Genomic DNA, 11,678 nt, shown 5'->3' with positions numbered 1-11,678 from the left:
GTGACGGTTGCACAACAATGTGAATATATTTAAGACCACTGAATTGTACATTCAAAAAGTTTACAATGGTAAATTTCATGTTATGTATATTTTATCACAACTTTTTTAAAAAGAAGCTGGACACAAAAGAATACATACCGTATGCTTCCATTTATATGAAATTCTAGAACAGGCAAAATTAATGTACAGTAAGGTCAGGATAGTGGTTGCCTTTGGATGGGGTGTTGATTAGAAGGGGGCAACAGGGAACTTCCTCGACAGCTACCTATATCTTGGCCAGGGTGGTAGTTACATGGATGTATACATATGTTAAAAAAAAAAAAGGCTGTCACTTTACAGTATATAAATTATATTTCCATTTAAAAAGAAAAGAGGAGAAACTCGGAAAAACTGTCATTTAAAAGTTGCTTGCATTTTTTAAATCCCTTGATTAGGGAGAATTAGGCTCACCTGGAGGCAGATTCTCTCTTTGAGGAAGTCAGCAACGTTGGCCCTTTCATTCTCACTGCTGTAAAGCCAGAAGCTCTGCGTTTTTTCCAGGGGGAGCTACCTTGTCCAGGGGGACACACCTTAAACCTGAGCTACCTTGTCCAGGGGGACACACCTTAAACCTGAAGCAGAGATTCAGCTTCTTGCCTTGGTCACTCAAAGTGGGCGGGGTAAATCAGAGATGCGTTTAGGAAGCTTAATGGCTTTTGAGAGTGAAGGGGAACAGGATAAGGGAGAGAGGGGCAGAAAAAAGAATGTTTCTGGGCTGTGAAGGAACTGAGAAGGAATTGGGCTGGAAGTGCTGCTTGTTCCTGTCCAGGTGATTATAGGCGCGGAGGCGGAGGCGGAGGCGGGGCGCAGTGGCGCAGGCAAGTTTGATGACGGCAGCTGCAGGAGATAAGCAGAGATGGCCGAAGTGGCTGCTTTCAAGAGATTTGGTATGACTTTCAGGAGACTTGGTGTGAGCGATGTTGCTTCAAGCACCGGGGGAAAATTGCGGAACAAAGTTGTAATAATGGCAGATAATTTTTGTCACCTCTCATCTTCTTTCAAAACCTTGCACCCCGTAAACCCCTGGGGAGTGGCAGTTTGAAGGATTGGGACACAGTACCCTTGGTTTGGACACTTGCAGTCTCACGCAAAGCAACTTCTTGGGTGTGAGTGGAGAGTAAGAACATGGAAAACATGGATGGGGGGCTGACCGTAACCAGTTTGTAAGTACATGAATAAATATCCGTTTTAGTTATGTTTTCTGCGCAGAAATTTGGCACAGGGGTGCAGGCAGCCCTCAGGCAGGCAGCCCTTGATGGCTCAAACCACTTTGACTCGGGCATTAAAAATTAACATGACCTCAGTCTATCTATACTCACAGCCTGGGAAAGCCTGGATAGAACAACTACTTATGCATAACTGTTTGTCTATATGTGCATGTGTTAAGTATGCATATTTTTTTAAATTATGTCCTACTGTATATTACTTTGAATTCAGTTTGATTTTTGCTGAGCAGTGTATTTTGAGCATTTCCTTATTGTCAGAGATTCTTTTAAAACTGTGTTCCTAAGATCAGGAGCTTTGCCCAGTGGCTGGGGTCTTGCTACCCACCTCCGAGCTGGAGAGCAAACCACCAGCCCTCCTGCCTCTCACTCCTGTGCCTCCCCCATTCCCTCATGAGCTCTATTTCTTCATTCCAGAAGCCTTTGGGTCGTGACATTATTGGGGCCTGGCTTCACTCCTTTCAGGAGAGTAAAGAGGGGTCTCTTTTCAGAGCCGTATCTGGTACAGTTCAGAAATCCAAGAGCAGGCAGGTCAGGTCATCCAATGTTGCTGCACTAGTGTGAAGAACATAGCAACCCCAGCATGCTCCCCTCTCCCCACCACCTCTCCACAGTTTGCTAAGTAAAGGGACTGAGGTGAGAGGGGTCAAGGGACTTGCCCTGGCATACAGCAAGCTGGTAGCAGGGATGGAACTTGCACCCAAGTCTTCTGATTCCCCCAAGGTCAATGCTTTGCCACCCCTCACCCTGTACACCCTCCCCGTAAGTAACTCCGGTGGAGAAATGAATTTATCAACAAACCACAAGCTAAAGCCACAAAAACAGTTTTATTTAATTGCTACCACAAATACAGAATAGAATTAAGGCAGTATAATACATTTCCACTTATCCTCACAAGCTTTCATACAGTAAACTTTGCTTAAAGTGTCTATTTGAATCAGCAATTGAAATTTTTATTAAACAGCAGTTTTCTTGAATTGTACAGAAAAATCATTTCCTGGTCTGTCAAGTGTGCTAATAAAAGACATCTATGACAACATCGTGTGTCACCGAACCTTAGCCGAGGGTGGTGGGATTGGCTGATGTCGGATGTGTGGTAGGATTGATTGGCGTAGGCATCTCTTTCTTCTCCTTGCCCTCCTCCCCATCCAGGAGGAATGCTCATTTACAACCTCCCAGCAGTATTCAATTCGCTTCTTGCTGCCATTTATTACTTCAAATTCCCTTTTGAATGAAAGCAATAATGTAAAAACTGTAAAAACACCAGGCTGTTTAAAAAAAATCTGCAGTAAAGTTATGACTTATAATATTAAAAATATTACCATAATTGATCCTAGCAACCATAAGATTGGATTTTAGGAGAAGAAACTAGTTTATGAATGGATTTATTTCTCTGGAACTAAATGAAAAAAAATCCTGGCAAATGCTAAAAAAGGTAAATAATTACAAATAAGGTAAAAACGTCTTATCATTTGCAACCATGTTTGACTATAAAAAGCACCAATGTTCAAATTTTCAAAAAATAGAAATAATTTGGTGTGCCCATATCTTTCCATTTGCCATTTGATCTCATAGGCATAAAAAATGTATTTTTAATAAGAGCTTATCAAATTGTATTCTTCAAATATGGGTCATATGTTGTTGCTGAAATTTAGGAAAGAAACTTTCCAGTACTTGTACTTGATCACAACGGCTGTTCTGACTGCTATTAAAAGTACAATATAGAGTTACACAGTGAAGAACATAAAGCTGTGCAGTCACATTAACGGAAGCCTTCACCACAACACACCTTTAGCACTGCGCGCAGGTACCCCTCTCCCAACCCCCTGGGGTAATGGGAGAAGAAGCAGGAACAAGGCAGAGGAAATGAGGAAAGGGGAGGAGGGACACAGGAGTGGGAAAAAAATCAAAGTCTAAAATTTCAAGGGTCACTGAGGACTGAAGGTCGACCATAGGTGGAAAGGGAGGTTTGGAACAACAGATGTCAAACTTGAGGGAAATTAAGGTCTCTAAAATAGCAAGCACACACACACTCACGCACACACTTTAATAGAGTACATTAAGTAAAGGATGAGTACGTCTGAAAGGTGGATGTAGCTTACACCATCTCTATTTGTCAGTGTCTGTGTCCAGATGCAGTAAGGTATCTCACTTTGGATTACATATGCAAAACAAACTAGAAAGGGGACCACTGCCTGGCCACCTACGAGAGCATTTTTCACACAGCCATTTCATCAGGATCATCTTCAACATCAATAACCACAACATCATGGTAATCATTGGTATTGGTCATGACTACAGTAGGGTCAGGAAGGTCAGCGATGGTGTCAGGCTCCAGCTGGCTGGCAGCAGGCTTGGTGGGTCCAGCGGCAGGGCTAGAGGCCGACTCAGGGAGGTCACTGTCGTTAGACTCAGGGTGGGCAATGGCAGGGATCTCGGGGCAGTGGGAGGCAGAGAGCTCAGGGTGGTCAGCAGCAGCGGGCTCAGGGTGGCTGGTGGTGGCAGGCTTGGGATAGTTAGCAGTGGTGGGCTCAGCATGGCTGGTAGCTGGCTTGATGTGGCCAGTGGTGGGTTTAGGGTGGCTGGTGGCAGCACTGAAGGCAGACTTGGAGTGGCTGCCAGCAGAGACATGGTGGCCAGTGATGGGCTTGGGGTTGCTGGAAGCAGGCTTGAAATGAACAGAGTCAGGCTTGAAACGGACAGAGTCACCCTTGAAATGGACAGAGGCAGGCTTGAAATGGACAGAGTCAGCCTTGAAATGGACAGAGGCAGGCTTAGGGTAGACAGTGGCAGACTTGGGGTGACCAGAGGCAGGCTTGGAGTGGCCAGAGACAGGCTTGAGGTGAACGGAGGCAGCATTGGAGTGGCTAAAGACAGACTTGTGGTGGGTAGAGGCAGATTTGCGATAGGCAGAGGAGGATCTGGAATGGGGCTTAGGATGGCCAGAGGCATGGTCGGGGTGGCCAGCTGCAGCATCACCAGGTAATGGAACATTCCGGACATTCATCGGGGTTTCCTCCACAGCAGGACAGGCATGGGCATGGTCTTGTTCAAGGGCTTGTTCACGAGCTTGGTCGTGAGCATGGGCACGGGCGCGGGCCAGGGTACGGGCCTCCTGCATCTCACGAATATCACTGATGAGGCCGGAGAAGAATATGATAGGGTGCCGCATAGCATGGAAGATGGTCCAGTATTCTCTTCGGAAATTCTCATTGAGGAGCCCGTAGATCACAGCGTTGAGGCAGCTGTTGAAGTAGGCTATGAAGTAGGCTGCAAGATAAAGCCAGTTGGGGATCTTGCCTGCCATCTCCTTCGGACTGACAGCCACCAAGACAGTGAGCACGTTGATAGGGCACCAGCACACTGCAAAGAGGAGGAAGATCACAAACATGGTTAGAAAATTGCGAACCTCAGCAAGTTGGTTGCCAGGATTCTGCCCTGCAGGGTCACGGGCCGCCAGCACTTTGGTCCAGATCCTCACGTAGCAGAAACCCACGACGAGGAGAGGGAGGACGAAGTGGATGCAGACGATGGTCACAGTGAAGACAGGGTTGTTCAGATAGTTGAAGATGCAGGTGTAGGTGCGAGGATCGTACTCGATGGTGCCAATGTACATGTTTGGCAGGACAGCCAGGACGGTCATGATCCAGGTGACGACCAGGTAGATGCAGGTATTGCGCACACTGAAGATCCGCTCATACTGAAGGCTGTGGCAGATGTAGCAGTAACGGTTGATGGCGATTGCCACGATGTTAAAGATGGAGCCAACCACACTCAGCCCTGTGATGAACCCGACCAGCTGGCACTGTAACTGGCTCAGATCCCAGCCCCCAATGGACATGGCATGCAGCATCAAAGGGTATGGGTAGATGGCCACCAGCATATCCGCCACAGAGAGACTGACCACGAAGATGTTGCCTGAAAAACATACCAAGGGAGGGAGAAAGGGGAAAGACAGAGAAGAATAAATGGTTTAAGTACAGAAATCTACACTTTTAAGGTGCAGGGGAAGGCCAGCTGCATTATGACCTGTTATAATTCTAGAATTCTTTTAAAGAAATGCTCTGAGAAAGAAGCGAACATAAGACAGACCGCAGTGAGCACGAAATCCCTGCCAGGAGCCTTCACAATGAGACAGGGTCATGCTGCCACCATCTTAGAGAAAAACAAAATGCAAACGTTTCCTTCACTGGAGGTGAGGGGGAGGGAGAAGCAGGAGGGGAGTAGAGGTGAGCTAGAGGGACTTGTTTTTAGGAAGGAGACTGGAGAGTGGGGGGCAAGGAGAGACACTGGAGGGATGTCAGGAAGCCTCAAACTAAAAAAATTAAAAATAATTAAATAATTAGAAAAAGATAAATTAGCCATCTCCCTCCTATAGCCTAGCGTTGCATTTATAATAAACACATTACTAGAGACAAGATTCTGAGAAAAGGCATTAGAGGCCATCTTCTTAAACAGTCTTTTCCGATGGGATCAAGCAGTAACCTAAAACCTTGCCAAGTCAAATACTTACCGTCCCCGAGGTAACCTAAGAGTGAAAACTGAGGGGAAGCAAGGAAGCCCTGTAAAATTTAGTCTGAGACCAAACAAGTAGTGAGAGGGCGGGCGGGGAGGGTGGCACGAGGTGGGTGGGGGTGGGGGGGGAGAAAAATTCCTGCAAGGATTAGCAGAAGTGCCTGTTTCAGTTTCATGCCGCGTCCACGCGCAGAGCCGCGCACTGGCACATTCAGCGCCCTGCACAGAGCTCCCAGCGCCGGGCACTGAACTTTACTGGAGCCTTCAGGTTAAACAGGATAGAGGAGAAGGATCACCCCCACTCCGGTCTTGTAGGGCTGAGGTGGGAACTTTCTTGTAAAACCTTTCACAAAAAAGAGAAGAGGCCAAGTGCAAGCGCAGAGCCCTCTTTCTTTGGAGACACCTCGTTGCTAATTAGCATTGGTTTGGCAAAATATTGCACTTCATCTTGGACTAGGAGAAAATGAGCGCTTTTGAAAAGGGCAAAGGTATGTCTCCTTCTTCCTCCTTCCTCCAGCGCTGTCAGCACTCGGCCTCAGCACTTTCTACCGAAGAGGTTCTTTCTATGGTTTTCCGGCAAAGTAATGAATTCAGGGGAGTACAGCCGAAAAGAGAAGGGGCAAAGACTTAAAAACAAAACCACAATAACCATAAAAGCCTTTATTTGAATTATAGAAGGAAGGAAGGAGAAGGAGAAAAAGAAAAGAAATCTAAAGGAAATAAAATGGGCTTCGCAGGTCGCCCCCAGGACTCCGTGGTTTGCACCTTGGGACCGCACCGCGGGGGTGAAGGTGAAGACCTAGTGTATGGCCCCACGACTCCAGGAGACGAAGGAGAGATCGGAGACACCCACCAGACTTTGTGAGAAAACTTTTCATGACTGTCAGTGCCAGTCAGTGCGTTTTTAAACTTGTTCAGTGTTCGTGACTCCTTGCCCAAGCAAAGTAATCCCCCAGACCCCGGCCGCCACCTCTCCCCCACGCCCTGCCCGGGAGAATCCAGTTGGTCTCCCCACCCTCTCAGACCCCCTTCGGTCCCCACTCCTAGCCCCAGCCGATCGAGAACCTCGCGGTGGGAATTCCAGGCGCCGCCCCTCCCTCCCCCGGCCTGAACTCGGAGTTTGGGAGCCTTCGCCCCTTCCCCTCCCTTCCAGAGCCCTCTCCCGCCCAACCTGTAAACCGGACTAGCTGCTTTGCAGTGTCTGCCGCCCCCACCCCCAGCACAGGTCGCAGCGCCCGGCATCCTCCCACGCTTCCCTCCTGCCCTGCTCGCCGCCGGCCCCCGGCCCCCGGCCCCCGGCCCCCGGCCTCCTCCCCCTCGGCAGTGGCTAGCAGCGGGGGAAGTCCCGCTTGCGGCTCCCAGACCCCAGCCCTTTGCAGCCTCTCTGAGTCCCCCATCGCCCCCTCTGAGCTCTCCCGTCGCCCTCCCGCCAATCCCTACTCGGTTTTGCTGCCTTCTATCCCTCCACCCCCAGCAACGCCCAGCTCCCAAGACTCTTCGCCGGCCCGCCCTGCGACCCCCAGTTCCCCACTTACGGACCTCGGGATCTCCGCTGCCGCCGCCGTCGCTGCCACCGCCTGCCGTGCCCGACCCGCCTCTCGCCTCTCTCTGCCGTTCGCCCTGGGACAGGCGGACGCAGCTCGGCTCCGGCGGGCTCAGACCTCCCTGCTCGATTCTCGGGCGCGGGGGTCTGTGCTCCGCCGCCCGGGATCTGCCCGGGAGCCGCCCTGGAGCCCCAGGGCCGCGGCGAGCGGGGTCTTGGCCCGGCTAGGGAGAGGCCACTGCGTTGCGCTCTGGTAAGCGCCGCCGCGGCCGCCGCGAACTTAACTTTCACGGAGCAGGTCGCAGCCCCGCTGCTCCCTCCGCGTCAGTTCGGTCCGCGCTGCCTCAGCGCGGCCGCCCTTGCGGCGTCCGGCTCGGCCTGCTGTCCCCGGGCGAATCGCCTGACTCTCCTGCTCGGGTGCCGGCTCCCTCCGCATCAGGCCCCGACGGGACAGGGATCCTCAGGCTGCCGCGCACCGCGGGAACGCTTTGCACTTGGATGCCCAAAGCTAATTCTCTGTGCTCTCTCCGCCTTGAGAACCACCACGTTTAGAGGGCCGGGACAGAATGCTACCACCCCCAGGCTTGCGGGGAATTTGGGAGCAGGGATGTTCAATATGAGAGCACTGTCCATAGATTCTCTATTTGGGGCACTCAAAAACTAACGCCCTAGGGGTTGCAAGTCTCTGCACACTGGGTAGGGAGAAGAAAGGGTGGCTTACCAGAATTCCGGAGCTTCTTGTTCTTCGTCACAGCCAAAATGACCATGGAGTTGCCGATTAGGTCTACAACGATGGTGATAACCATCACGCAGAACATAAAGATGATTAGAGCCGGTGGGTAGTCTGGCTGGGGTAGCTTACAGCCAATACAGCCATACGGGGTGGGAACCGCTAGGGTAGGCCCCATGTTGCTCCTGGAGATCGTTAAGATCTCTCAGCAGGCTCAGGATCAGCAGCCAGGTCCAGACAGCAAACACCTGTTCTGTCACCAGGAGCTCCAGGAAAGCGTACCTCCCTCTCTGAGAGTCAGAGAGCAAATGACAGCATCCCGCCCCTCTCCGATGAGCTTTTAAAGCCTCAAGAGGCAGCTAGCCCCACCCCAAATCCCTCCCCCCGACCAATCAGAGCTCCCTGAACAGCCCCCCCCTTGGCCACCCCCTCTTATTGGACAAATCCACATTGAGGTGTCATCTTGCTTCCGACTGCCTTGTATGTGCTTCCCCTCTAGCCAGCCCGCCCTGCCTCTCAATCTCCCAGGTACCTTGCAAGCATCGCGACTAGCTCGGAGTCCACCCCACCCCCCCTCCACCAGCCGCTGCGCATTCGTTCTAGCAAGTTCTTCTCCCTCTCTCCTCCAGTGCAAACACCTGGCAAAGAGTTGTAGATTGCAGAGCGGGAGCATTGGGTCTTTCATAGGATCCAGTGCTAGACCAAGCCAGTCCACAGCCCCCAGCAGGGTGTAGGGGATAGCCGGTGGCTCCTTGAACGCTAGATGCTTGCCTCTGCAAGTATCCTTGTGAGGTCCATCCCACGCCCCATGCCCTTGCCTGTCTGGAGGCTTCTGTGTCCCGCGGGGAACAGGGGACTACTGCTGGGAGCTCCCACCCCCAATCTGGGTCCCTAACCCCTGAGGAACTTATCCCCGCTCCCGTTCTCGCCAGGAGCCGCTTGGCTTCCTTAGCGGCAGCTGCGAGTAGCCGCTCAGTCCGGTCCAGGTCTTGCACTCTCCATAAACAGATGTACCCTGCGCCCGACTCTGGAAGTGGGGTGCGGGTCTGCACCCTGGGACCTAGGGAAGGCAGCGGTGGCCACTCGGTCCTCGGTTTGGGGGCGAACGGGAGCGGTAGCTCGTCTCCTTTCCAGCTGCCGGCAGCCCGGCGGCGGGAGCCAAGGGACGCTTTGGGAAAAAGTAAAACAGGCAATAAAGCTCTTCTCTTGGGTCGCCGCTTCTCGAGGAAACCCAGGACGAGAGGCTCTGAAGCCTCTCCCTCTCGGGATGCTCCGCATTCTCTACTGAGCGATACGGGGCAGTCAGAAAGGCTGAAGGAGCTGCGCCGCAGCCGCGGGAAAGGTGCGGAGGTGTCAGGCTGCAAAACCAAGAAGCCGCTGGCTGACCGGCGATCCCTGCCTCAGTCAGGATTCGTCTCGGTCTTTCTCCTTTCCCATGCCCTTCTGGGGTTCTCGTTTCGACCCCATCCCTCTCAGGCCTCCCCCCTCGCCCTCCACACCGCGGATCTCTGTCCCCGTGCGTCACAGTTCCCCTGCGGTGCGCCCAGGATCTCGCCGCGCGGGGACCACGGAAAATTCGAATATTCGGGCAAAACTAAAGGGGCGTGATTCGGACACTCGTTCCCTCAATAACCTTGGTCACGGGAATGGATTTCTGCCGGCTACTAAAAGTTACGGCTCCTGTCGAGAAGCCTTCCAAAATCTCAGTAAACACCTTGAAACTCGTTCCAGAATAGTCTTCTTGCCACAGTAGGGGAGAGGGGTTGCACTGGCCGGGAGCGCCATCGTCTGGACACAGCAGCCCTCTTGCCCCGGGGTGGGTGGGGAGACGGACAAGGCGGGGTAGGTAGCAGGGGCCTGTTCCGCGACGAACTTCAACATTCAGATACCTTTAACGAAAAAAACAGACACCGTTGAAAACCAAGATTGCACATACTGTCTCTAGCTATAGAGCCTAAAGTGGGAATGTGTGCCCTTGTTTGAAAATGAAGCCCCCACCCCAATCCTGCGGCTTTCGCGTCTGTGAACTGAATCGGGCGCGAATTACAATCTCCTGCCTGGAGGCTTTTCACATTCATTATCTCACTGCCCCTCGCTGGCTGGAACTCCCGGCCGCGCGCACTCGCATTTTTTTCCGTAAGTGCAGACAGTGAAGGGGCTCCGCTGTTCTCCCCACACAGCTGTGCGCCCTGTAAAGAGGCCGTCAGTCAAAAGCCCGTCCGCGTAGTGGAGTATTTTGTAGGATGCACATCAGGCTGTTCTTGCTGGTTCCCCGAAAGTTTGGATCCCTTCACTTGTGGGAAGGGGCGATTTTGAATTCAAATAAGTAAACAAAATACATTTGAAGGAAAAAAGGAAACACACATTCTAGTGACTTAAGACACTAGACTCCTCCTGCCCCAAACAAACCTGTAAGGAGAGCTTGCAAACCTTGCAGGTATTGCTACACTCCAGTGCACTGCACTTCTGAGATGAGGTGGCTAGAGCCCCCGGGAATTCCCCGCGGATGTGGCCTGAACATCCCAGGGATTGAGGAGCAGGCAGGAGAGCCAGGGTGGGCTGACCCCCTGGCCCCTACCCCTGCTTGGACACTACTTGACTGTGACCTGGTGGGACTTGGTTTTTCAATACTAGACAAGTGGAAAAGGTGAATATTTTAATGATCTAGGGGGACAGAATTATGTATCTGGTTAAAATAATTTTCTTATTTTTATGAACTCGTCTTAATAAAGATTCTGAACATTGCCCCAGTACTAAGAAAATCAGATATTGACAAAAAATTAGCCAGGCTTGGTGGCGGGCGCCTGTAGTCCCAGCTACTCGGGAGGCTGAGGCAGGAGAATGGGGTGAACCCCGGGGGGCGGAGCCTGCAGTGAGCCGAGATCGCGCCACTGCACTCCAGCCTGGGCGACAAAGCAAGACTCCGTCTCAAAATAAATAAATAAATAAATAAATAAATAAATAAATAAATAGAAAGAAAATCAGATATTGAATCAGTTGTAAGGATAAATATGAGGGAGAAAATCGGTCCCTGTTTGCAAAGGCAAACCAAGTCTCATGTGCAGTAAGTTCAATTGCTTTGGAAAAGTTAAGGGGGAGTCCTTTATTGGATAGAGTGTAATGTGCATGGTTTAAGATTCCACTGGATTTGTAATTAAGTCTCTTTCTAAAAGGCTTGTTAGGAAGCCCTAAATAACTGGAGTGGACATAAACCCTTTATATGAGATGTGAAAGCTATTAAGATATCCAATCCAAATAGAGGAAACCTGGAATGTTCCCTGAGGAGTGAGAGGGCAAGTGAGCAGTTTCTGCGCAAGAATGGGTAATCCTTCTGAGCACATGAAGGTACTGCCTGCATCTTCAGTTCCCGGATTTACATCGGCAATGATGGAAGGTTACCTTTTCTCAAACGTTCTAAGCTCTCTGTTTAACCTTCCAGCACTATAATAATACCTTGCTTCTAACTAGTGAGTACAGTTTTAAATAAGCATATTATAGTTTTCAAAAGTTCATTGGGAAAATCTTTTCTCACAACGTCGTTAAATAGATAAGAAAACTGAGGCCCAGGGAGGTGAAAGAACTTGTCCAAGGTCATGCCAAGGCTTAAATCCAGGCTGGATTCCCTCTC

At 51.0% G+C, this 11,678-nt stretch overlaps 1 protein-coding gene and 1 long non-coding RNA gene across 2 annotated transcripts; one reads left to right on the top strand and one right to left on the bottom strand.

Moving 5' to 3' along the window:
* Positions 1-3,452: 3,452 nt before the first annotated feature.
* GPR50 (G protein-coupled receptor 50) lies at positions 3,453-8,366 on the bottom strand. The gene is made up of 2 exons (XM_055268820.1): positions 8,042-8,366; positions 3,453-5,180 (listed from the first exon to the last, which is right to left on the bottom strand). The coding sequence occupies exons 1-2, from the start codon at positions 8,226-8,228 to the stop codon at positions 3,481-3,483; spliced, it is 1,887 nt and encodes a 628-aa protein (XP_055124795.1). The 5' UTR covers positions 8,229-8,366; the 3' UTR covers positions 3,453-3,480.
* On the top strand, positions 7,115-9,752 carry LOC129476163 (uncharacterized). The gene is made up of 3 exons (XR_008654893.1): positions 7,115-7,573; positions 8,075-8,155; positions 8,680-9,752. It is a non-coding gene; the product is annotated as an uncharacterized lncRNA (long non-coding RNA).
* The last annotated feature ends 1,926 nt before the right edge of the window (positions 9,753-11,678 follow it).

This window comes from Symphalangus syndactylus, chromosome X, assembly GCF_028878055.3.
Source record: "Symphalangus syndactylus isolate Jambi chromosome X, NHGRI_mSymSyn1-v2.1_pri, whole genome shotgun sequence".
NCBI classification, from domain to species: Eukaryota; Metazoa; Chordata; class Mammalia; order Primates; family Hylobatidae; genus Symphalangus; species Symphalangus syndactylus.
Note: the sequence above shows the minus strand (reverse complement) of the source record. Positions and strands in the feature narration are given on the sequence as shown.

Excerpts from the sequence above, each read along its gene's own strand:
- GPR50 (XM_055268820.1), bottom strand. The coding sequence starts at position 8,228 with ATGGGGCCTACCCTAGCGGTTCCCACCCCGTATGGCTGTATTGGCTGT. Across the intron at positions 5,181-8,041 it reads CAAGAAGCTCCGGAATTCTG|GCAACATCTTCGTGGTCAGT; the intron begins GTAAGCCACCCT and ends TATGTTTTTCAG.